The sequence below is a fragment of the Brassica rapa genome, chromosome A06 (assembly GCF_000309985.2).
Source record: "Brassica rapa cultivar Chiifu-401-42 chromosome A06, CAAS_Brap_v3.01, whole genome shotgun sequence".
NCBI classification, from domain to species: Eukaryota; Viridiplantae; Streptophyta; class Magnoliopsida; order Brassicales; family Brassicaceae; genus Brassica; species Brassica rapa.
The window spans coordinates 15,713,828-15,740,502 of NC_024800.2; the positions used below are offsets into that span (position 1 = coordinate 15,713,828).

The window sequence follows — 26,675 nt, forward strand, 5'->3', positions numbered from 1 at the left end:
AGTAATACTTTATTATGTTTAAATAAGAACCATTCACATTTTTGTAAATCACTGTTACGAAGGGGATGATCTAACAATAAATATTTTCTCAATATATAGGATAGTTTATCATATAATATATATATATATATATATATATATATATCTGAAATAAAATATATTCGAATATAATTAAAATAATAATATTTTTTGGAAACTTTAAACTAAAAGTCTATTGAATAATACAATATTTTTTGGGTTATAGATAGTTTATTTACTAAAGTATGAAACTTTTTACAATTATTTGATGACATATATTTGAAGAATATAATTGATTATAATTCTGTAAACTTAGAAAGGGTTTAAGTATTTCATTGAAAGGGAAAAGAAATCAAGTAATATATAGTAAGGTACGTCATGGAATAATTTCAGTAATTAAAAAATATAGATTTTAAATAAGGCAAAGACATGGTTGTATAAAAGGGTCACTTTCTTTTTGGATAATTCGGTTTATAATTAGTATTTAGAATATTTTATAATTTTACATCTAAATATAATCAATATTTTTAGGTATACAAAATGTATTTTGGATATTTGGGTATCCATTCGATTATCGGTCTTATTTCGGTTTTTATGTTCGAGAGAAGTATAAGTTTGGACAAATTTATTAACCGTTTGTTTGTTCATTAATATGTTAAGGCATAGGCGTTTGGTTATAGTCTTTTTGGTTTTTGGTTCGATTCCGCTTTGGTTGTCGTTTTTTTTTGACTGGTTAATTATGCTATTAAAAATTATGAGAAATATTACATAGACGATATTACAGCCGACAATTCTACCTGCCTTATGAGGATTCACGCCTGACTGCATCACCCTGAGTAGCCCTATGAGATCCATTCTTGACGGTACTCCTTGCGCTATGCTGAAGATCTCTTGTAAGCATTTTCTCTAATTTTCTGCATAATTTGTCTTCTCCGGAAATTGAAACTCAGACCTCTTCCTGTAGAAATTGCGTTGTCTGGGGTTTGAACCCTAGACCTGGGTGTAGAAACCTTTAAACCTTGGTTGTCGTTTTTAGTTTTTAAATTTAAAAGATATATGAACTGTTAGAGTAGTTATGACTTTGGGTTTAGTTTGGTTAACTTAGTTAAAAAGTTTGGTTTGGATAACAATGTTAGAAATCTGATAAAATCTGACAAAACTTTTGTTGTGTATTTGATAAATAACTGATTTAAAAATTTTAGTGATAGATTATAAATAAATATTTATCATATTAAATCTGTTGTAAATATCCACCTATAATTATAGAATATTCTAAGTATTTTTTTTGAACTATTATTCTAAGTATTTTGATGTTTATAATTATGAATTTTTATTAGATTTCCCTGATAGTATATAAATCAATAAATTACTAAGTAAAACATAATTTTATATACTTGAAATATTTAGTAAATAATAAAAATTTGGAAGGATATTCTTAAAGTTATACCTGAAAATTATGATAATTTAAAATATTTCTGAACCTTGATTCAGTTTTGGTTTCATTTTTTTTTTGAATGGGTTCGATTGTTGATTTTTGATATGCCAAAGCTTAAATCTGTTTTTAAAATTTTGTCTTTACCGATTTAAATTTTTTAATGATTAAATATAAATAAACTATTTAAGATTGTTATCATACTAATTCTGTTGTAAATATCCACTTATAATTATAGAATATTCTAAGTATTTTTTGAACTAATATTCGAAGTATTTTGATGTTTATAATAATGAATTCTTATTTGATTACCCTTATAGTATATACATAAATAAATTACTATGTAAAACATAATTTTATATACTTGGAATATTTAGTAAATAATGAAAAATTGGAAGGATATTCTTAAAGTTGGTTAAATTTCTTTAATCTCTGCAAAAATAATATTTGAGTTTTAATATTAAAGATCTCACTCTCGATTTTCTCTCATAGTTGACCAAAAAAGAATTTTTTCCCATTTATTCTTAAATATTAGCTTTTGACATAACACCTAAGAAAGATCTGCCTTTTTAAAAGGACTGAAATGGTTTAGGGTTAGATTACAAAGTCACTGCTTTCAGATAATCTGCCTTTTTAAGAGGTCTGGATTTGTTATGAACAGAGAGTAGACACTCATATCAAAGTAATTTAATCAAAGAAAAAAGCTTTTTATTGTTGGTTGAATACGCACAAACCTTTTTTTTACGCATATACTGTTGAATTATCATCTCGTTGGAGCTGGAATCCTTTGCTTCATCATTTGTGACTGAAATTTCTCCCTCGGTAAACAAAAACAAAACAATTTCACCATCAAATCATGTACAGCGATTAACTAAACCTCAAAATTAGAAAATTAGAATCATTAAATTTTACAAAGAAAAAGAAAGGATACGGAGACTTGCAGAGTAGCCATCATGATATTTGATTGGATTTTGGCTTAAAGACCTCGTCTATGATCTGAAGCACCATTTTTATTAGACTCACTATTTTGATTCTTTTCAGTCAATTAAAACAAACACTTCTTCACATCCCTTTCGTTGCTTGAATACTGGAAAGACACTGAGTAAGTGTCGCCGCCGCAAGAACTCCATTTCACGATCTGCCCAATTATCCTACAATTGTTCTCGTCGAAAATAATCTTCTCTGGCAGTTGTCTAGATTGAGGAAGAGTGGGAGAGATTTAAGGTAACCAAAAATACGTTAAATATATTTCCTAACAAATTAAAAGCAGCGATTCCTTAAAAAAATAAAAGAATTTTATTGAAATCATAGTTTAAAAATAATTCAGTGGCATGAGGTTGTAAATACTTCAAAACTTCAAGGTTACCTCAAAAAAAGCCCTTCAGTTTTAATAGTATTGATGATTGATTGTTGGGAGTTGTAACGGAGTGTAACAGAGTGTACATACTTAGTCTTTATGAAAATAATTTTTTTTTTGCTAATAAAAACAAACTACATCATTAATCATATAGCCTTGAGTTTTGTAAATTTGCAAGATTCAGTTTGAACTTGGATCAACCACAGGAAACCGGAAATGCAAACTGATTGATTTGTCGATTTGGCCAGTCCCAAGAAGCATGAACTGGAAGATCACAGTCAAGGAAACACCTAGGAAGCAGTCCCATAGAAATCGGAATCTGGTTTGGTCAAGTGACACTGTAGGCTCTCTGTTATATGCATCTTCTCTACCAAACGATCTGTTTGAATGACTTTAATAATCATATCCTCACACTTCAGCAGGTGCAAGATTTCTCACCAATAACCGAAAGCCTCTGGAACTCAGAGCCAAGCCTAATCAAATTCATTGAGGTTTGCTCATTGTGACATTAAGAAATAAGAACATCCCAACAAATTTTACTAATTATTGAAATCTTATTTTATTAGAAATATTCAAACAAAACATTCTTTGTTTTCCTCTCTATCTCCAATCTCTCTCTCTTGACCTAACCAACCCACAAATTCTGAAACAGAACATCAGCACAAAGTACAAAAAAATAACCAACAAGAGCTCCAAACTTGCTCTAATGCAACCAAGAATCTCAACCTGTCTCTAAAGAGAACTAAAAAATTTAACCCATATGATCTGTGCACTCTGCGTCGCCTTTCTCGCAAATTCCTCATCCGCTTTCTCGCCTTTCGCCTTCCTTACAGATCCAAAATACTATTCGAAGGGCTCGGAAGCATCAACAAGAAGAAGAGAAAGACTTCCCACAATATCCTTAAACTTTACATCAACAGATTCTCTCTCAGTTTCAAGCTTTTCCAACAGTTTCTTGATCGCAAAGATTCTAACGTACAAAGCGTGTCCTCACGGTTCTCAAATAGAACGATAACGGTTCTAATAGAATATAAGTGTATTATCATTAAAAAAAACAACACCAAAAGAGATGCATACTAAAGATTTGTATGACAATGCTAACTATCTTTGTGGTATAATAAAAGAGAGCATGGAGTCGGTCAAGCAATGTAAGATTGCTTTGGAAAAAACTAAATAATATCTGGATGGCCAATTGTTGGAAGCGCATCAAAAATCCATCCATAAAATTAGTCATTAGACTTGATTGATACTTAACAAACTATCGGGGCATAAAAACAACAATAACATCTCACCATTACAGACCTATACAGTCGCTATGACACATGCTTTTATTACAAGCATTCGTTTTTTAATAATTTGAGTCTTGATTTTCTATTTCAGCTTTCATATAAATAAAACTAAAATACATCTTTTCCGAAAATTACAGAGACCAGAATTCAAGCTATAAATACGTGAGTCGGTAACTTTGGACTATCTCAAACAATTTGATCTCCAACAGCATCAACCTAATACAAATTCGTAATGACCCAAATAAACAAGAAGTGAACGCCAAAAAGATTAAAAGATTGATTTACTTCTTTTGATTTTAATCTTTGAAGAGAAAAACATATGGCAGAAAATATGTGTATGCAGTTTGGTTCGTCTTAGTTTTCAGATTATTAATCGTTGTTACACTACATTTAAGTTATTTTGGTTAAATTAAGGTTTGCTTCTCTCTAACTTATTCGAAATAAATTATCTGATATTATTTGGAATGAAACTCAAGTAAAATTCTGCTATAAATGTAATATTTTGTTACTTTATAAAACAAATCTATAAAAATATTTTCAAACAGCATAAAAAACATTCCCTACAAAATAATTTGTTATAAAAAAATTCAACAAAACCAAAATAATCTACAAAACATAATTAGTAAAACAAGTTAAATCAAATTTCATTATAAACTGAAAATCTAATATAAACTGAAACAAAGATATATTATAAAACATCATTTTAAATAAAATACATTATTTATTATCTATAAAGTTATTGAATAATTATATAGTACTTTGAAACATAAGTTCTTATAATTTTATCACATTACATTATATTTTAAATTTATTATCTTGGAAGTGGATTAATTTATAATCGTGAGAAAATTAATTAGTATACTAATATTATAATTTGAAACTCTAAACAAAAAAAATTGTGTTAACTATTCTTACTTTAGATTTCTTCAATTATATCAAAATAAAATAAAAATCAAACGAATAAAAATAAACCATTTCATTTTTTATTTAAAATATTGTGTTCCCTTAAGAAAAATACCGTTAGTAGTTCTTTCAACTCAAACCAATAAAAATTAATAAATTTTACAGTATGATGTTAGAAAAAGTTAACTTTTATGTTCAATTTAAATTAATTTTCAGATGTTTTATAAAATTTAAATATATTTTAATATAAAATAATTTTATTGTAAACTCACCCGTCCGTAGGACGGGTTAACCCCAAATAATATATATTTTAACTCAAATAAAATTCTCACTAAACGTACCGTAAAGACATGTTTGGTAAAAAGATATAACATAATCCAGTACTATATATAAAATAAATTAAATAAAAATATATGAATCTATTTACAAGTTTGTTTTTTTCTACTAACAAAAATGAGAAAAAATAATCTCACTGATTTGTTTTAGTCATGCAACCGAGGAAAATCACAAGAAATGATGTAAAACCACATCTAATTATAAATTATAATTAAAACATAAGTTACTAAACAAAAGAAAATCATTTTAACCTCTTAAAAAAAGGATCATATTTATAAAAATAATACGTAGTATTTATTTTTAAAGAAATCAAAGCCAGTTTGGTTTATTTAGAAAATCATATTCTAAAATATAATAGATAGTATTTATTTTGTAAAAACATAAATAATTATTCAGATAACATGGTTTATTTAGTTTTCAAATCCAATATCAAATAAAAATTAACAAATATGTATATTTTTAAATAATAACAATTAATATTAAATATTTATTCCGATTAGTTGAATTATTTGTGTATTTGCTTCCCGCCCGTAGGGCGGGCTTATCCTAGTAAACTGTAATTTGCATATTTTGTTATAGAATTAAAGTTGTAGATATATTTGTTGTGGCTATATATATTGAGAAAATTGCAAAATATGACCTATAACTTGATTAAAATACAAAATTATACTCCAAATTTAATAAAATAAATATTAATCCAAGAGACTAGTGAAATTACATATATAAAAAATCTGTATGCACTTTTATGAACACAACCCCCTGAAAGTAATTATAAACATTTTTAAGTGATGTAAATTAGATTTACTAAAATTGAATTCTTTTCAACATAGATGATTGAATATATGTTATAAGACATGAATGTCTTTGGTATAGGGTTTTGTAACATATGTTATAGTATTATTTTTATTTTAGGGTTAATTTTAGAATCTTAATTTTTTTTTAAAGAAAATTCATTTGAACATATATGTGTTTAGTTTTGTATATATTAAACACTTTTAAGTTGATCATATGTTTAATGAAGTGTTTGTTGGTATTTAGTTAGTTATTTGATTTTATGGTTTAGAAGAATTCTTGGAAAGTTGTCTAACATATAATGTATTAGAAGACTTCTCGAACGAAGAGTAAAGATATGGTTTAGAGAACTTTTTTAGAAGTTTTCTAATGCATTTTATGCTAGAAGATTCCAAGAAGTATTCCGAACCAAAAATAATTAACCACTAAAAATAATTAACCTAATTGGAATTTTTGTCTCCTAATATAATTTTTTTTATACATTCTCTCTATTTTTTTTCAAATGGCTGCAACAAAAATGTGATGTTTCTCACTCTAAAACTCTTCAACCTGTTGACCTAAGCTTAACTTGAGTTATAAGTTAACTCCTAATGAGGTTAGGAGTAAAAGATATTGAGAGTTATCTACAAGATATATTACCTAATGAGTTTAGGATCTTATATGTGCTATATAAGGAGATGCTAATCTTGTGGCATAACTTGTGAGATTACAAGCTTTAGTTTTTTGAGAATTATTTTCTAGAGCTTTGAGATTAATAAAGAGTTTGAGTTCTTGAGTTCTTGAGTTTGAGTTACAACATCAAGTTTGGTTTCAATACGTGGTATCAGAGCTTCTATATTGAAATCAAACCGTTCAAGAAATCAAAGAGAGAAACATGGGAGATTTAACGGTGACTACGTTCAAACCAAAGACGAGTGGTCCCTCAGCCATCCAATGTCCCATGCTTACCACCACCAATTACACAGTATGGAGTATGCGTATGAATGTCCTGCTCAAGGTGCATAAGGTTTGGGAGTCGATTGATCCAGGAGCTGATAACAACGACAAGAGTGATATAGCTCGAGCGTTCCTGTTTCAATCAATTCCTGAATCACTAATCCTACAAGTTGGTAACTTAAAAACTGCAAAAGAAGTATGGGATGCGATCAAATCAAGGAACATAGGAGCTGATAGGGTCCGAGAGGCAAGACTTCAAACACTGATGGATGAGTTCAATCGTATGAGGATGAAGGATACAGAAACCATAGATGAGTTCTCTGGTAAGCTTGCGGAAATATCCTCAAAATCTGAAGCTTTAGGGGAAGTTATTGAAGAATCGAAACTTGTGAAGAAGTTTCTAAGCAGTCTTCCAAAGAAGAATTACATTCATATCATAGCTGCGTTAGAACAAGTTCTTAACCTCAATACAACAAGCTTTGAGGATATTGTGGGAAGGTTAAAAGCTTATGAAGAGAGAACTAAGGTTGAAGAGGAAACAGAGGATCAAGGAAAACTTTTATATGCTAATAGTGAAAATAGAGGACCACAAGATAGCTATGGAAGAGAAAGAGGAGGTCAAGATGGTCGTTATAACGGAAGAGGAAGAGGAAGAGGACGCTATAATGGTTGTGGTAACTGGACTCAAGGAAGAGATGCATCTCGCATCGTGTGTTATCGTTGCGACAAGACCGGTCATTATGTATATGATTGTCCCGACAGGTTACTTAAGCTTCAAGAAACACAGGAGAATGAGAGTGATAGCACACACGAAGCTGAGGAGCTGATGATGCATGAGCTAGTCTATCTTAATGAAGATAAAGTAATGCCAAGCAAGTTTGAGACACAATCCGGAGCTGATAATATCTGGTACTTAGACAATGGGGCTAGTAATCACATGACTGGCAATCGAAACTACTTCACGAAGCTGAACGAGAAGATAAGTGGAAAAGTACGGTTTGGTGATGATTCAAGGATCGACATCAAAGGAAAGGGCTCAATTCTATTCATCAGAAAAGACGGGAAACGGAAAACATTGGCTGATGTGTACTTTATACCGGAATTAAGAAGTAATATAATCAGCCTTGGTCAGGCTACGGAATCAGGTTGTGATGTTAGGATGAGAGATGACTATCTAACCATTCGTGATAAAGAAGGGAATCTGTTAGTCAAGTCTGTAAGATCAAGAAACCGATTATATAAAGTCACAATGGAGGTTGAGAGAACAGAGTGTTTTCATGTAGAGAAAGTAAGCGACTCGAGCTTATGGCACTCCCGTCTTGGACATGTGGGAATAGACTCTATAAAGACAATGATGACAAAGAGATGGTTACCGGTATGCCAAATTTTGGCGTTGAGAAACAAACATGTGCGTCGTGCCTTATGGGGAAGCAAACGAGAGCGTCTTTTCCAAAATCAACAGCCTACCGCGCCACGAATATTCTTGAACTACTACACGGTGATCTCTGTGGACCTATCTCACCATCAACTGCGGGAGGAAGCAGGTATATATTTGTTTTGATTGATGATCATTCGAGATACATGTGGACGATTCTTTTGAAGGAAAAGAGCGAAGCCTTTGATCGCTTTAGACGTTTTAAATGGTTGATTGAGCAAGAAACCAAGGCCTCGATACAGACTCTACGCACAGACAGGAGAGGAGAGTTCACGTCTCAAGAGTTTCAAGTTTTCTGTGATAATAATGGAGTAAAACGTCACTTAACAGCTCCATACTCACCACAACAGAATGGGGTTGTGGAGAGACGAAATAGGACGCTAATGGAGATGACCAGGAGCATCATGAAGCATATGAAGATACCAAACTATATGTGGGGAGAAGCTGTGAGACACTCAACCTATTTGATAAATAGGGTTGCTACATGAACGCTGAAAGATATTAGTCCATATGAAAGCTTTAAGAAGAAGAAGCCTAATGTGGGACACTTAAGAGTATTTGGTATCTGAACTGCATTGCACTCATGCATCCCTGCCTCCTCTAAGATCTTGGCCCCATATCTCTCTTGTTTAAATGGGACACTTAAGAGTATTTAGTTTCAATGTGGGACACTTAAGAGTATTTGGTTGCATTTGTTATGCAAAGAAGGATACACCACATCTCAAGAAGCTAGAAGATAGGTCACGGGAACTAGTACATCTCGGAGTCGAACCAGGCTCTAAAGCCTACCGCTTATATGATCCTGTGAAACGTAAAATAGTAATCAGCCGAGACGTAATATTCACTGAGGATAAAGCTTGGAGATGGAATAAAACTACAGATAATGTGTCTGAGGTAAGCTTTGATGTCATGTTACCTGATCTTGGTAAAGAAATAGAGGCTAAGGCTAAAGAAGAAGAAAGCGATAAAGATAAGAAAGAAGAAAACGGTGAAGCAGAGGAAACAGAGGAGGAAACAGAGGAAGAAACAGAGAGCTTACCGAGAAGATCGACAAGAGTCAGTTCAAAACCGGTCTATTTGGATGATTATGTGCTAATGTCTGAAGTTGTTGAGACAGAAAGACTTCTACTAGCTATTAATGAAGAACCTTGGGACTGGAATGAGGCAAAAGGAGAGAAAGTGTGGAGAGATGCGTGTGAGGATGAGATCATATCCATAAAGAAAAATAAGACATGGACGCTTGTAGAGCTTCCTATGGGATGTAAAGCTATAGGATTGAAATGGGTGTTCAAAATAAAACGTAATGCAGATGGGAGTATAAGTAAATACAAGGCTAGACTTGTAGCCAAGGGTTATGTGCAACGATATGGTGTGGACTTTGAAGAGGTATTTGCTCCGGTTGCAAGAATAGAAACCGTGCGTGTGATCATAGCTTTGGCAGCAACAAATGGTTGGGAGATTCATCACCTTGATGTAAAAACAGCTTTTCTTCATGGAGACTTGATTGAAGAAGTTTATGTTTCACAACCTGAGGGTTTCAAAGTAAAGGGAAGTGAAGAGAAGGTTTATAGGTTACATAAAGCTCTTTACGGTTTGAAACAAGCACCAAGGGCTTGGAATATTAAGCTAAAGACGATATTAAAGGAGCTAAACTTCAGTAAATGTTCTAAGGAGCCGTCATTGTTTAGAAAAGAAACAAACGCGCATCAACTTCTGGTGGCAGTGTATGTGGATGATCTCTTAGTCACTGGTTCGAGTATGAATGTTATACAAGACTTCAAAGCAGAGATGGCAACTAAGTTTGAAATGACTGATCTTGGCCAACTCTCCTACTATCTCGGGATTGAAGTGATTCAATCTAGTGACGGTATTACATTGAAACAAGAGAGATATGCGGCCAAGATCTTAGAGGAGGCAGGGATGCATGAGTGCAATGCAGTTCAGATACCAATGGATCCAGGTTTAAAACTATCTAAAGCAGAAGAAGAAAGCGATGCTAATGAGAAAGAGTTTAGAAGAAATATCGGGTGTCTACGGTATTTAATTCATACACGCCCTGATATAGCTTATTGCGTAGGAGTTTTGAGTCGATATATGCATCAGCCTAAGGAGACACATGCGTTGGCATTAAAACAAGTGCTCAGGTACTTGCGAGGAAGCTGCTCATTTGGCCTATATTACAAACGTAAGAGTGAGAGAGGGCTTGTGGGATACAGTGACAGCAGCTACAATGTAGATCCTGATGATGGTAGAAGCACAACGGGACACATATTTTATCTAAATGAGTGTCCGGTCTCTTGGTGTTCAACAAAACAAGAGATTGTAGCTCTCTCGTCTTGTGAGGCTGAGTTCATGGCAGCGACAGAGGCTGCAAAGCAAGGCATCTGGTTACAAGAGCTCCTAGGCGAGATAACAAGTGATTCGAAGAAAGCATTGATCCGTATTGATAACAAGTCAGCAATTTCTTTGACAAAGAACCCGGTCTTTCATGGGAGAAGCAAGCATATACAAAAGCGATTTCATTTCATTAGAGAATGTGTAGAAGAGGGACTTGTAGCCGTGAATCATGTAGCCGGCAAGGAGCAGAAGGCTGATATCTTAACCAAAGCGCTTGGAAGGTTAAAGTTTAAAGAGATGAGAAGCTTCATTGGAGTTCATGATATGAGAGATAGAGATGTTAAGCTTAAGGGGGAGATTGTTGACCTAAGCTTAACTTGAGTTATAAGTTAACTCCTAATGAGGTTAGGAGTAAAAGATATTGAGAGTTATCTACAAGATATATTACCTAATGAGTTTAGGATCTTATATGTGCTATATAAGGAGATGCTAATCTTATGGCATAACTTGTGAGATTACAAGCTTTAGTTTTTTTAGAATTATTTTCTAGAGCTTTGAGATTAATAAAGAGTTTGAGTTCTTGAGTTCTTGAGTTTGAGTTACAACATCAAGTTTGGTTTCAATACAACCTCTCTCTAATCTCTTTGAACTTGAAAACACCAAACTTTGTATCAATTTCTCATTTGTTATCTCATGTTTTTCCCACTAATTTATCTTGTTTTTACAGGTTTTTCATTACATGGTTCTCATATTTCACTTCTTTCATAGTAGATCTATAAATTTTGAATACGTATTTTTATGTGTATTATATTTTAGATTCTAAAAGTTACATATCAAATATTTACACCTCAAAAACAAAAAGAAAACATAGCCCCCTAAAACAATCTCAATAACTGTATTAATATTTTTAGTTAACCACATTGAAACTGAAACTGAATAAAGAAGAGCAATAACAAAATTATTCTTTACACATAATATATAACAAAATATTGCAAAATAGAAACAAATATTAAACCAAGTATTTTATGAAGATAGATATACCTTAATTTTTTTTTTGTCATCAACTTATACAGACTCATACAGACTCTGTAAACCAAATCGGAGTATATTGATCCATGTGAACAACAAAAGACGGTTGTCTCCTGGCACTGCGTGCTAGGCTGTCCGCCCTTGAGTTTTGCGTTCGTGATACATGAACGATCTCTGATTGGAGGAAACTTTCTTTCAGGACTTTAATGTCTTCCAAATAACTTGCAAATGCTGGCCATTCTTCTGGTTCCGAAACCATCTTCACCAATTGAGAACAATCCGTAGCAAACGTGACCTGAAATTGACGTAAGTTCCTCATACATTCCATTGCCCAAAGTAGTGCTTCCATCTCTGCATGGAGAGGCGAAAGACTAGTCCGAACATTCCTTGCCCCCATCAACCCGGCAAACCCTTCTAAAGTACTGAACCAGCCCTGTCCAGAAAAATTATCATTTTCCTTCCAAGAACCATCTGTGAAACACCATCTACCTGGAATCTCCGGCAAAGAGATGACATCGACTTGTGATACCGTTCTCTGTTCTTTTACTAGCTGTGCTTCCGCCCAGAGTGCAGATTCCGTTTCTGCCAATTTAAGCGTATCCCGAGGATCAATATCCAAATTGCTAAAAACTTTATTATTCCGTCCTTTCCAAATATACCAGAGTATCCATGCAAACTGATGATCCTCTAATTGCGGAAGAACTCTCCAGAAAAGATAATCCATATTTGTAAATAGAGACTCTGTTGGAAAAATAGCTGGATTAGATGGTATCTGCGAGAGAGCCCAAACCTGAACTGCTGGAGGACATTCAAAAAACACATGGTTTATAGACTCCTCGTTAGCACCACATCTTGCACAACATATATCCCCAGTTAACCCCCGTGCTTGCAGATTTTTCTTTACTGCAACACACCCCGTTACCAATTGCCAAAGGAAATGTTTTAACTTTGGTGGACACCGTATTTTCCAACAAAAAGACTTCAAAATATCTACTGTGGGTCCAAACATTACTGGTGGTCTTTCCCGATCTGGGTAAACTCGCTCTACCTGATAACCTGATTTTACCGTATATTTTCCATTGTTTGTGAAATGCCATCCAGTTCTATCTACCATCTGAGTCTTGCTCAGTGGTATGCTTTCTATTAGTTTCACATCCTGTGGGTCCACAAGAGTCCGAAGTGCCTGCAAATTCCAAGTCCGCGTAGTAGGATCAATGAAATAATCCACCGTGAGATCTGGATAATGATTGTGTTGGTTTTTGTTGGCTGGTCTCGGGCGAGTGGTTGGGAGCCAGAGATCATTCCATACAGAGATAGATGATCCTGATCCCACCCGTTTGATTAGTCCTTTGCTTACCAGAGATCTAGCAGATGTGATACTCCGCCATCCATATGACGGAGAGTATGAGCGAATCGGTTCCAGGGGTGAGGCATTCTGTTGGGGTCAAAAACGGTTACGACGGAATTACCACCCGAAAATCCTCGGAGATCGTATTCCCGAAAGAGTTAGTAAAAGAAGAGATGTAATTTTCGTAAAAATAACCTATACGAGGTTTTTACGAAGAAGTATCCTTTGGGATTCAAACCAAGCAAACCAAGCTCGGTCGCTACGTATACACGCCGTCCGGTCGCTACGTAGCAACCAAACCCGAGCCAAGCTCGGTCGCTACGCAGCGACCGAGCGCTCGTCCCGCTCGGTCGCTACGTAGCGACCGAGTAAACCTAGGTCTTGCCCTAAACCCAATGCTCTGGTCTCAAACATCTCAAGGCATGATATCTAAAAGATACGAGATCATAAACCATGTCTCTCCGTTCGTATCTCAATGTTCTCGAAAATCGTAAAGATAAGTAAATTTTTACGAAAATCACGAACGAACCAACAGATTGAACGTCTAATAAGAACTACATACGAGACGACAACTCGTATTTACTTCAACCCTACTCAGGAAAACTCGAAACAAAACATTTATCATATAAATAAACCGCGTAAAGCGGCAAGGGATTCAAAGCCACCAACGGCCAGTCCCGGAAATACAAATACGGCCATCTAGGCCTAAACGAAATCCAGATTCAAAGGGCCACACTCGGCCGAAAACAAGCATAACTGATCCATCCCTCATGATCCAAAGTCAAAGTCCCCGGACAACGAAGCACCAAACGCATCCGCGGGACGATCCACTTCCTCGCCACCATCGGGAAAACCGGTCGGAACCTCCTCGGTATCAGGGGAAACCGGGATGGAATCCCAGAACCCTTGAATCCTCTCGTCAATCGGAGGGATAAGCGCCTCAGCGTGGGCACGGTCACTCATCCCACTCCTCATCAAGCTTATTTCCTCTTCAAACACATAGTCATCGGCTCGCGTCCTCCAAAGACTTCCGACCGAACCACGGCACTCGCGAAAGTCACCCACCGAGGTAAAGGCATTCTTGAGGTTCCCGTACTCAACCTGGAAATGAGATTCACGAGTCTTCATCACCTCGACGATTTCTCTTTTGCCTTTCCTCTCCGCTTTATGAACAGCCCGCGCATGATCACGAGTAAGCTGCGCCTCTCGCTCCAGCATCTCGCCTTGCACGCGAGCAAGATCCCGCTCCGCTTTCTCCGCCTTGAAGCGGTAGAACATGGCTTCTCTATGGCCCGCCTCAATGGCCAAGCCCAGCAAGCTCAGGCCCTGCAAAATCGATAGGCATGTTATAAATATATACATACGACAATCACCAAAAAATTCTCAAAAAAAAACTAACCCCATTGATGATGCGAGATCCTTCCGCAACGACTCTCGGCCTCGCCGATTCTTTCGTAGGAGGAGGAGCATCGAAACCCGATGGCAGCCCAGCAAAGAAATCATCGAAATCCGGAATAGGGGCCTCGCTCGAACCGCTCCCGTCGCCGTAAGCAAGGTTCGGATCCCATCCTGGAAGCATAGAGTCATCCATCGAAAACTCTATGTCGCTAAGATCGACATCTTTTCCCTTCCAAGAGCTCGACTCCGGCGCAGCTGTCGGAGCTTCGACGGGATTCTGGTCGTCGGGTTCGGAGTCGCTTCCCGTGTCCGCATCCAAAGCAGGACCGGGTTGCACGAATCTCAGTGCCTTCCGAACCCTCTTCGGCGTAAAAGAAGTCCAGAAGAAGGGACCATTCCTGAGAAGATCCCTCACCGAAATGATGTCCTCGGGGAACGGAGCAAAAGGGTTGATGAAGGGACGATCATTCGGCAACCTCCGGAACAATGGAATGCAACTCTCTTCGACGGATGCAGCGTCTATACGAACAAAGAAAAAGAACTTCTTCCACGAGTTGAAGTTCGAAATAAACTTCTTAACCACTGACATAAATTTCCGAGGGACTAACCTATGCTTATCCGTACCCCTGACAAGTTGAAGCCTCAAAAGCGCTTCATAATGATCGACGGAAAGGGAAAGGCCATGCTCGTAGCTTAGGATCAGGATCCCAATAAGGTGCTGAATGGCAAGGGGTGTCAACTGACTTATCGCAACTTCGAAACGGTCCAACACTCGGACGAGAATTTCGGGTATGGGGAACCAGAGGCGACAACGCACTACGAACGCCTCATAACAAGTAAAGTAACCCTCCGGGGGGTTGTTAGCACATTCCCCGCGGCAGGGAACCCGGAACTCCACAGCATCCGGGATGTGGTAGAACGATCGCATCGTCGCGAGAAACTCGTCAGTAGTCCTGCTTGCATCCTCTTCCTCGACTCCACGATGGACCAGGACCGGGAACGGCTTCTCCTTGGGAGGGGTCAACGAGCCATAATGAGCAACCCACCATGCCTCGTTCTCGGCAGGATGCACCGAGTGAGGCACGAACTCCATCTTCGGAACGACGAGCTCTTCATAAGGACTCGCGGACGAAGACCCTTTTTTGGCAATCTTTTTCTTGCTCGACATCTTTACACTTCTCTTGAGAGAATAGAGAAAAAGGGTGGAGAGAAAGATAGAAAGTTTTTTTGAAAGATCTTAGAGAAAAACAAGAAAGTGAAAAAATTATGGAACAAGTTACCTCTCTTCTTATAAGACATGAGGATTTACTATTCAAGCTCGGACTTTTGGATATTAATTCCATCCATCACGCCTAACTTGCCAAACATGCCTAACCGCACGCTAGGATCCTACGATGCATGATCCTAACGGGCTGGGGGGCTAACTGTTGGGGTCAAAAACGGTTACGACGGAATTACCACCCGAAAATCCTCGGAGATCGTATTTCCGAAAGAGTTAGTAAAAGAAGAGATGTAATTTTCGTAAAAATAACCTATACGAGGTTTTTACGAAGAAGTATCCTTTGGGATTCAAACCAAGCAAACCAAGCTCGGTCGCTACGTATACACGCCGTCCGGTCGCTACGTAGCAACCAAACCCGAGCCAAGCTCGGTCGCTACGCAGCGACCGAGCGATCGTCCCGCTCGGTCGCTACGTAGCGACCGAGCTCGAGCCAAAGCTTGGTCGCTACGTAGCGACCGAGCTCGATCGTCCCGCTCGGTCGCTACGTAGCGACCGAGCTCGAGCCAAAGCTCGGTCGCTACGTAGCGACCGAGCGATCGTCCCGCTCGGTCGCTACGTAGCGACCGAGCTCAGCCAAGCTCGGTCGCTACGTAGCGACCGAGCGATCGTCCCGCTCGGTCGCTATGTAGCGACCGAGCTCGAGCCAAAGCTCGGTCGCTACGTAGCGACCGAGCGATCGTCCCGCTCGGTCGCTACGTAGCGACCAAGCTCGAGCCAAAGCTCGGTCGCTACGTAGCGACCGAGCTCGAGCCAAAGCTCGGTCGCTACGTAGCGACCGAGCGATCGTCCCGCTCGGTCGCTACGTAGCGACCGAGCGATCGTCCCGCTTGGTTGCTACGTAGCGACCAAGCTCAGCCAAGCTCGGTCGCTACGTAGCGACCGAGCGATCATCCCGCTCGGTCGCTACGTAGCGACCGAGCGATCGTCCCGCTCGGTCGCTACGTAGCGACCGAGCTCGAGCCAAAGCTCGGTCGCTACGTAGCGACCGAGCGATCGTCCCGCTCGGTCGCTACGTAGCGACCGAGCTCAGCCAAGCTCAGTCGCTATGTAGCGACCGAGCAATCGTCCCGCTCGGTCGCTACGTAGCGACCGAGCTCAAGCCAAAGCTCGGTCGCTACGTAGCGACCGAGCACTTGTCTCGCTCGGTCGCTACGTAGCGACCGGGCTCGAGCCAAAGTTCGGTCGTCGTGTAGCGATTGAACCTTTCCGAACATCGATATGATACCAGTCCTTGCATTCTCGTCAAACCTTCGAATGCTATCTCCCAAAGACCGTAGCGAGCTCAGTCCATGTTTCCCGCTATTCTAATTCATCGATCAAACTTTGCGGATTAGAAACCGCGGAAAACTCGTAGTAAACGTGTCGAGTCAGAAGACGGCCCAAAGGGACCTAAAACACGACTCGAGGCCCATCCTACGATTTTTCCTAACCAAAAGCCCGTGAACCACAGCAAGGTTCACGCTTGGCCCACGAAGAAGGATAAATGTCAAGTTTCCGCGGATAAATACGGAAGTTTCGAAGATAATTGTGAAGATCGGGAAAAATGGAATATCTCCATTTTTATGCTATGACGGCTTAAGGGCAGAAGAGTAAAAGCGTAAACCGACCTTGGAGCTAGTATATAAGGAGTCCTAGGCGAGGAGCAAGGGAGAGAACTTTTTGAGAGCAAACTTAGCACTTAGAGCAATTTAGGCAATTTTCCGTTTTTGTTATTTCGAGCTGCGACTCAATTAGGTTTAGCCGTCTTAGGGTTGCTAGAACTAGGAATCTCGCCGACAGCTCTCGAGCCCAGGCTTATACCTTGTTGTAACGCTCATACGCAGATTCGGAATAAGATCTACTTTGCTCTCTTTTCGATTTCTTATTTTTATCGTTGTTATTCTCGTGTTCTGATTGCTTGACGTGTGGTAATTAACAGATATTCGGGTCCTCTGGGAAATTAGGGTTTTCCTAGTTTCCTTATTTAAACGGAAATCGACAGTGTGAATTTCGGTTCCCACACATTCCTGTAATACCGACCTTTGAAAACTCGAGAAAATAGAGTATTCGGCTTTTCAATCAGTCTCCATAACTGTTTACCAAGCATCGCCGTATTGAAATCAGTGATGTCCTTAAATCCCAATCCACCTTCCTCTTTACTAATGCATACTTTGTCCCATGATTTCCAATGCAAACCTTTTGTACTACCCCCTGGACTCCACCAGAATTGTGCTACCGCGCTTGTCAATTTCTTCGCGGTTGCCTTGGGTAATCGATAAACCGACATCACATGATTTGGTAATGCCGTTACCACTGATTTTATGATCACTTCCTTTCCTCCTTTCGTGAAAAACTTAAAAGTCCATCCATTGACCCTTTTATTTAACCTATCTTGCACAAAGCTAAAAACTTGAATCTTCGAACCCCCAAGATTTTCTGGTAATCCTAAATAAGTTCCCATGCCTCCAAGATTCTGGATGCCCAGAATATCTCTCAATTCCTGCCTGATGGATTCCTCAATCTTATGCCCAAATTGAATCGAAGATTTATCAAAATTAATAAGTTGACCTGATACCATCTCATATTCCTTTAATATCCGGAGAATAGTTTGACATTCATCCCTTTGAGCTTTACAAAAGAACAGACTATCATCCGCAAAGAGCAGATGAGAAATCGAAGGACATGCTCTGGCTACCTTCATGCCTGTTAGTTCTTTTCCATGCTCTGCCTTTTTAATGTTTGCAATCAAAGCCTCAGTACACAATATAAATAAATAAGGTGATAGAGGATCGCCTTGCCGTAATCCTCGGTGGGGAATAATTAAACCTCGTGGTTGACCATTTAGGAGAACCTGATATTGGACCGATGATATACACCCCATCATTAACTTAATCCAATGAAGATCAAAACCCATCTTTGCTAGTAAAGCCTGAATAAAATCCCATTCTACCCTATCATACGCTTTACTCATATCTGTTTTAATTGCCATATACTTTCCTTGACATGCCTTATTAGTCCGTAACCCATGGAACATCTCCTGAGCTATAAGAATATTATCCGTTATCAACCTCCCAGCCACAAATGCTAACTGTGTTTCTGAAATGAGAGACGGAAGACATAACCTCAACCGTTGACATAGAACCTTCGAAATAATTTTATACCCCACATTACATAGGCTAATTGGCCTCAACTCCGTCATCCTTGTGGGTCTCTCCGTCTTTGGAATCATTCAAATATTAGTAATATTTAATCTTGAATCCATTTCTCCGGAAACTAAAAAATTGTTCACCATTTCAACCAGATCATTCTTAATAATATGCCAGGAATGTTGAAAGAAAAGAGCCGTCATGCCATCCGGACCTGGTGCCTTTTCTGGATGCATCATAAACAAAGCCGCTTTAACCTCCTCCTCGGTTGCTAACCTCAACAAACGTTGATTCATCTGAGGCGTGATCCCCATCGGTACCTCTGTAAGAAAGCTGTCAAAACCTGTAGGTGAAGTAGTAGTAAATAATTCTTCGAAATAGTCTACAGCCACTTTTTCCACCCCATTATCCTCTGTAATCCAGTTTCCAGCGGTATCATATAATCCTACTATTCTATTACGAACTCGTCGTTGCTTAGTCAAGGCATGATAGAATTTTGTATTAAGATCCCCAGAAGAATACCACATATTCCTACTTTTCTGATGCCAATAATCTTCTTCATCTTTATATGCCTCTTGAAGCTTTCTAGTCACCTCCATAACATCCTCTTGAGATCTAGTATCATCTGTTTGTACCTCCTCAAGAGCTTTCTGCAAATCACTAATCTTGTCCTTTCCATAAGGTGGATTATTTTTCCGCCAACTTGCAATTTCATGTCGACAATTGCTTATTTTTTCCACTATATCATCCTCTCTCCCTTCACGATGATTTAACCAGCCCAAGGAAATTGATTCCATAAGGCCCTCTTGTCCAACCCACCTCTTATCAAAACGAAATTTCCCCTTCCTTCGAGGCACTTTATTCTCTAAATACGCCACCACTGGTCGGTGATCAGATGCCACCATTGCTAAATATTCTGTATAAGAACATGGAAATAGAGTATGCCACTCCTCATTTGCGAGGGCCCTATCTAACCGACATCTAACCGTCACTGCCCCCTTTCCTTTTCCCCTTCTCCCTCGCCAGGACATTTTGTTTCCTCGGGCCGGAAATTCCAACAAACCGCTGTTCCTTATCATATTATTGAAAGGAATAAATGAATCCGCACTTCTCACAACACCTCCCTCTTTTTCGTGATTTCCAGTAATTTCATTTAAATCGCCAATAATAAACCATGGTTCGGATCTTGAAAGTCCATACCTAGTTAAACGTTCCCAAACTTGTTCCCTCATTTTTTGGACCGGATCTCCATAGACAAATGTTAGAAAAACTCTTTTCCCCAAGGCCACTGCCTCCACATCTATCATCCGATTACTTGAGTATAAGATCTCAACCTGATACTCATTATTATAAAACAGTGCTAATCCACCACTTCTCCCATTTGGATCCACTGTAACTAGATTATCGAAACCAGAATGAAGTTGAAATCTTTGTACAAAGTCAAATTCCTGCTTCGTTTCCGATAGAAACAAAAAATCTGGTTTATGTTTATGCCATATCTCTCTCAGATAACTCATAGTCCACTTACTTCCCATTCCTCGACAATTCCAACTTAAAACTTTCATTAAAAAAAATTAAGGATTTGCACCCAAGAAAAAACAAGCGGGTATAAAGAGACCCATATTTTACCTTGTACCATAATTAATTCCATTCCTAATTCCGAAAATTCCATTTTACCGGCATAACAAGACAAAATGCTAATACAAACAAACATTCTAATACATTCACTGCCCACTGTGTATGTCCTCTTCACACTTAATACATTGTCTCCAAACCAAAATATATATCGAGAAACCAAACAAAACCGCTTTGCCTTTACGTGACCAGCCCATTTAATTATTTGGAGTGCTCTCCTCGTCACTTCATTTACTCGGTCTAATGAAACCAAGTATTGTAGCTTCTGCAGTGAACATATAATAGCCAAACATTGCCTCCAAATACCATTCATAATCCAGTACCACCTAAAGAAATGAAACCATAAACCGCTTTCGGAATGCCTAGCTATATACTTAAACAATACATTCTCCAATAGTCTTACACTTACACCCAGAGATGATGCCAACAAGACCAAGCGAAAGAAACCCTATTATTCCATAATAAAACCATAAAGAACGACCAACACATAGCCCACAATAACAAGAACCAAACGGAAAACAATACCAAATCAAGCAAAAAATAAATAAAAAAGCTCAAATATCTTATTGAAGCAATAAAAAAACCATAACCCATACGATGCCCATGCCACATATAACTTGCGGTTTCTTGATTCATGGATCTTTCAGGTACTTGGCAGGATCATGCTTAGGGGCTAAAGGTCCCTTCTCCTCTCCCTGCTTGGAGGAATCTCCATGCCGCATACCTGCTTTGACTACCGTTCGTTTCGCAGCCACCAACTGAGCCAGCTTCATTTTGTTGGAGGCTACTGCAGCTAACGACGGCTTGAGCGCCTTTCTACGGGCGCCTTGCCTCTTCTCCACCTCACCATTGACCCGATCATTCACTTCTGAATTGTCAATCTTTTTCTTCTCTTCAGGATCATCTGCTACTACCTCCTGCATTGGATCATCGTCCTCAAACTCCTCCTCATTTAGCGCAGAAAAAACATTCGCCAGAGTCTCCCCAGTCCCGTTACCAATATGACCACTATGCTGCTCTTCTAACCCCAAACCCACATCAGAAGCTAGACTATTAACTTCCATTAAATCCAAACCCATTTGTTCCAAGACTAATCCCTGATCTCCATCCTTACGTTCCAAGGTTACCTTAGAGTGACCTTCTTGAGTCTCCAGTAGCTCAGCGAGAAAGGCTTGGGAAGGCTTAGCCGGCACCTGTATCTTCTCCTCCTTTTGACGTGACTGCTCCATCCCAACAATCTCACCTTCTTCGCAACCGTCCGTTCGAGCCTCGCTACCTGCACTTGTTGCACCACGCAAGCCTGCAGGAGCTCGTACACGGTCATCTTGATGTGTCCGTGATTGGTCCCTTCTATAGCTCCTGTGACGGGAGTTTTCATCACCACCACGATGGCCACTACGGTGATTGTTGTTGTGAGTTTTACGCTCCCTGTCCGAAGCCTTGACCCACTTTGTGTCTCCTTCCTCAAACATTTTCCCTTTTCCTTTTCCTTGGTACTCACGTTTCTCTCTTACCCTATCTTGTTGCCCTCCATTCCCGTTGATAACCACCCCCTTGTAGCTTCGAGCTTTATCATCGTAATGGCTTTCGTCTTCATCTCTTATCTCCTTCGGCTTATCCGTGCTCTGTATAGTCTGCGGGCACTTCTCCATCTTGTGGCAAAGACTGAAACAAGTTTTACAGTAACCAAACAGCTTTTCATACCGCAATGTTACCGGAGCCTCTTCTTCTTCATAATACTCGCCTCCCTTAAAATCCACAGTCGTCTCGAATATTAACTCCTTGTACCCATCAACCGTGACTTGCACTCTACCATAGTCCAGATCCACATCTTTTGTCACACCATGCGCATCACCAATGCTCCGGAAGGTTGGTGCTTCCCAAAACTCCAATGGCACTCCCAAAACCTTAATCCAAAAGGTGATTTCCGACGGATAATTCTTTGTCTTCCTTGGTTGCCACCGTACTAACGAGATCATCCAGTAGTCAAAGTGAAATGGTTGCATCTTCAGCACCGTTTCGATATCTTCCTCTGCGTCAAAGTCGAACTGGAACCTCCCTAGCCCCAAGTCCGTGCCTACCACCTTGTCTTCCAGGTTCCAAATCTTAGGAAGCGTCACCACCAAGAACTTGACGTTCTGCTCCTCTGGATTCATGCATCTTCCAATTAAAGTTTTGGAATAGCCCTTGATAAGATCTGAATTGTTGAAGTGAGGGACCGAAATCTTCAGCCTCTTACGAGCACCATCATCGTTTTTCATCTCACCAGATCCTCCAATAAGTTGACTCTGAGACATTGTAAACAAAAAGCCAAACAAGAAAATGAGAAGTAGTGATTTGTATGAAAGTAAGCTTTCGAATGCGGTATTGAAGTTGAATCGAAAGTCATCTTTATAGTACTCTTCCAAATCCATGCCTCTCTGCCAAAGATCTAATCCATTAATACCAAATCTTTCATAAACACCCGTAGCAATTGAAATACGAGAATCAATTAAGCAATTTGAAATCTTTTTAATCACTCGTACAACCTTCAAGAAAAAAGAGAAAATCCTTATTTTCCAAAATCCAACTTTCCTCGATCGTAGCTGATATGAATTCACCATCGAGACAATCGGAAAGGATTCTGTATTGATGATTACAGAGATCGTACCTTCGATAAGAAAAGATTTTGGTTTTAAAAAATCTGAGAGCCCGATCCTTTTTCCATATCGTGATGATTCGCCCACCAACCCTTGATCCGATCGAGATTGTCCTCCCCAATCTCGTCTACAGATCCCACTCTTCCCCTCATACCTCATCCAATCGAATACCGTCTTGAGCAGATTTTCCCGGATTCCGGGATTCCACCGTCGCTGACCCATGATACCCTAGTAAATCGTCATCGCAGTCGCCGCAGAGCGTTTTGTTTTGTTTTTTGACGATATACCTTAATATCTTCGATAAATATTGTATTTTAAAGATTTTATTAATAAATATCTTAATCTCACCAAAATATATATTAGAAGCCAATTTTTTTTGGTCAACTAATCTTTTTATAGACTGATAGATAACTCTCCAACGAGAGAAACAATGTTTATAATAGGAAATAACAAAGTCAAACTTTCACAAAGAGCAAGTGCTAAAGTAACATATCGATAGGCAAGAAATTGTTAGATATCTAATCTATTAAAATAAAAGTACAAATAAAAATTACTCCTTAAACTTACAATTTAATTACACTAAAATGCCACTGAGTTAATTATTAAACATATATTTAAGTTTTCTGTTTTTTCCCTTTTTAGTAATACAGATTTCCTAAATTAATCTAACATACTCGGCAATTAAATCAAGTTCTAGAAATCAAATACAATCAATGCAACATTCCTATTTAATGCCTTGCCAATGTCTACGGATGAAATTTATCAAACCATAATCTTTAATATTCTCCTAACCATTTTCATCTTTACGTATAGCTAAAGATTAAGCCAAAGCAAAGCAATGAAATGTTGAATTAATGGAATTCTTTATATTAATCAACAATTCTCTATATTATATCATACAAGTTTAATTCATTTATATTACCACAAGATCGATATATGCAATATTTGAACAAAATATACAAATAAAATCCGTTTAACCAAATTTAAATCCATTCGTTTAGTAACAATAAAATCTTTTAATAACAATAAAATTAATGATTTAAACAAACGATTTCAACTATACCAAAATCTACCGTATAAGAAAACTGGTTAACTATACCAAAATCTCCCGTATAATAACAATAAACTATCACATTAATCAAAACAATTAAATTTAGATTTTAGTGATTTATAGTCGTTTTAAAAAATTCAAAAGATAACATATAAGAAAAAATCTATATTTTTTTATTTTTGATTAATGTGATATTTTAGTTTCTTTTAATAATATAAAATTGAACTAAAAGTATGGAGGATAAAAAATTGTTATCAAATATTTATTATTTATAATCATTAATTGCGATATATATCAATCATATTAGGTAATTTCGTAGTTTTTATTTAAAGAAATAATAGAGAATATTTTTTTGTACACTATTAATTAATTCGATGGTTAGTTTAATAAAAACTATTTCTTCCGTTCTAAAATAGATGATATTTTGGAGAGTTTTGGTGTTTCAAAATATATGATGTTTTGATATTTTATATTAATCTTAGTTTTATTAAAAACTGTGTGACCAATGATGTTTTATACTTATTTTTAAGGATTGGCTAAATTAATTGTAGTTTATATTTTTAATGTCACTTTTTAGGAAAGAGTGTATATCTTAATTCTTGTGCATACACCCAAAACATCAAGTATTTTGAAACAGAGGGAGTATAATATATGATAAGATGAACCAACATATTTCTCTAAGAATTCAAAAAATTATTCTCATGGTGTCACGTGACTACAAAAAATGTTTAATGCTCCAGAATTAATATATTGGGGATAATATCAGAAGTTAAATTTTTATTTAAAATAATTATTGTAAAATAAAAGGTAGACATATATAAAATTAAACTAACTATTCGAAACAACTAAAATACCATCAAATAAAATACGAGTTACATCTATATTATTAAAGTTGAAGTACACATTGAGATTGTTTGGCAATATGGATAGTAGTTAAAAATAGTACTGTTTGGAAACATGGATAGCAGTAAGTTAGGAAAAAAAATAATGGGTTTATGCTACTAAAAATTTGAAAGTCTATTACATTATATTAAAAAATAATGGGTCTATGTTACTTGATATATATATATTCAAATCAAAATAATAATTTAAAATTGATTTATATCAAAAATTTATTCAAAAATATACATATATTTAAAATTTGATTTTTGCTAACATATTTTTCAATAACTATTATAAAAATGTTTTCAATATATATAATAAAAATACAATACAAAGCCCAATTTCAAATACCAACTTAAATTATGGTTTTTATATTTCATATTAAATTTAAAAATATAATATATGTGATTATTTATATGATTGTACGTATAAAATATTATGAACTATAAGAAAACTTAATTGATGGTACATATAAAATACGATTAATTATAAGATAACACATATATTGTAACCTATGATGACACATATATATAATAGTGATTAGGAGTGGGTGTTCGTGTTCATTTTCGGGTCTTTTTGGGATTTCATGCCCAGTTCAGATCTTTGAGGATTTGGTTCGGAATTGGATAACCAATTTAAATAGGTTTGGTTTAAATATTTGGATAGAGAATTAATAATTATTTACGTATTTTTGGAGTTTTGAGTATTTTTTAACTATTTAAAATATTTACGTTTCATTATTTATATATATTTTCAAGTATTTATGCGAACTTAAAAGTATCATATATATTTAGGATGTCTTTAAATATATTAAATCTAAAAATAATTAATATATATAAGTATATAAATCTATTTTGGATACCCAAAATACTTTGGTTTGGATCGGATTAGGTTTCAGTTCTTCAAATACCAAAATTTTGAATAATTCAGATATTTAATCAATTCCGGTTCGGATTTAGTACTACTTATTCGGATTGGGATCGGTTCGATTTTTCGAGTTCGAGTTTTTTGCCCAACCCTAAATAGTGACATAAAAATCAAATAGCATCATATTTTTTTTTAAAATACACCCGCACGGGCGTGCGGGTCAAAATCTAGTACGATATTATTTTACTTGCTTGAATGTCTATCGACAATCAATATGTGTTGGTTTGTTAACCAACACCATATGAAAAATATTTTAAAAGATAAATAATCTTATATTTGACCCATAAAAACGAAAAAAATACCCATGCGGGACGTACACGTCAACAACCAAATATCTGAATTACATTTTACGCAAAAATGTTTTAATATAAAATTACTTGATGTAATTTGACTACAATTTACAAATATAACATTAAATACAAATACGAATCAAAATGTAAAATTAAATACCTGCGCGGTCGCGCGGATCAAAGTCTAGTAAGCCATTATACTTAAATAACCAAAGACATGAAGAAGTCCTCTAA

The 26,675-nt window shown here is 37.0% G+C and overlaps 2 protein-coding genes across 3 annotated transcripts; both read right to left on the minus strand.

The window, feature by feature from the left end:
* Positions 1-2,853: 2,853 nt before the first annotated feature.
* Positions 2,854-24,907, minus strand: LOC117125827. 2 transcript variants are annotated; one of them, XR_004448244.1, is made up of 3 exons: positions 23,579-24,907; positions 11,465-11,876; positions 2,854-6,676 (listed from the first exon to the last, which is right to left on the minus strand). XR_004448244.1 is itself a non-coding variant. In XM_033272334.1 (2 exons), the coding sequence occupies exon 1, from the start codon at positions 12,976-12,978 to the stop codon at positions 11,911-11,913; it is 1,068 nt and encodes a 355-aa protein (XP_033128225.1). In that variant the 5' UTR covers positions 12,979-13,416; the 3' UTR covers positions 2,854-6,676; positions 11,465-11,910. The 2 variants fall into 2 exon arrangements, 1 of the variants encoding a protein (XP_033128225.1); XM_033272334.1 differs by lacking the exon at positions 23,579-24,907 and having other exon boundaries at positions 11,465-13,416.
* On the minus strand, positions 21,071-23,585 carry LOC103873628. The gene is made up of 2 exons (XM_009152037.3): positions 23,303-23,585; positions 21,071-22,940 (listed from the first exon to the last, which is right to left on the minus strand). Exon 2 carries the CDS (start codon positions 22,911-22,913, stop codon positions 21,285-21,287), a length of 1,629 nt encoding a protein of 542 aa, XP_009150285.1. The 5' UTR covers positions 22,914-22,940; positions 23,303-23,585; the 3' UTR covers positions 21,071-21,284.
* Positions 24,908-26,675: the final 1,768 nt, after the last annotated feature.

Excerpts from the sequence above, each read along its gene's own strand:
- LOC117125827 (XM_033272334.1), bottom strand. The coding sequence starts at position 12,978 with ATGGTAGATAGAACTGGATGGCATTTCACAAACAATGGAAAATATACG.
- LOC103873628 (XM_009152037.3), bottom strand. The coding sequence starts at position 22,913 with ATGAAAAACGATGATGGTGCTCGTAAGAGGCTGAAGATTTCGGTCCCT.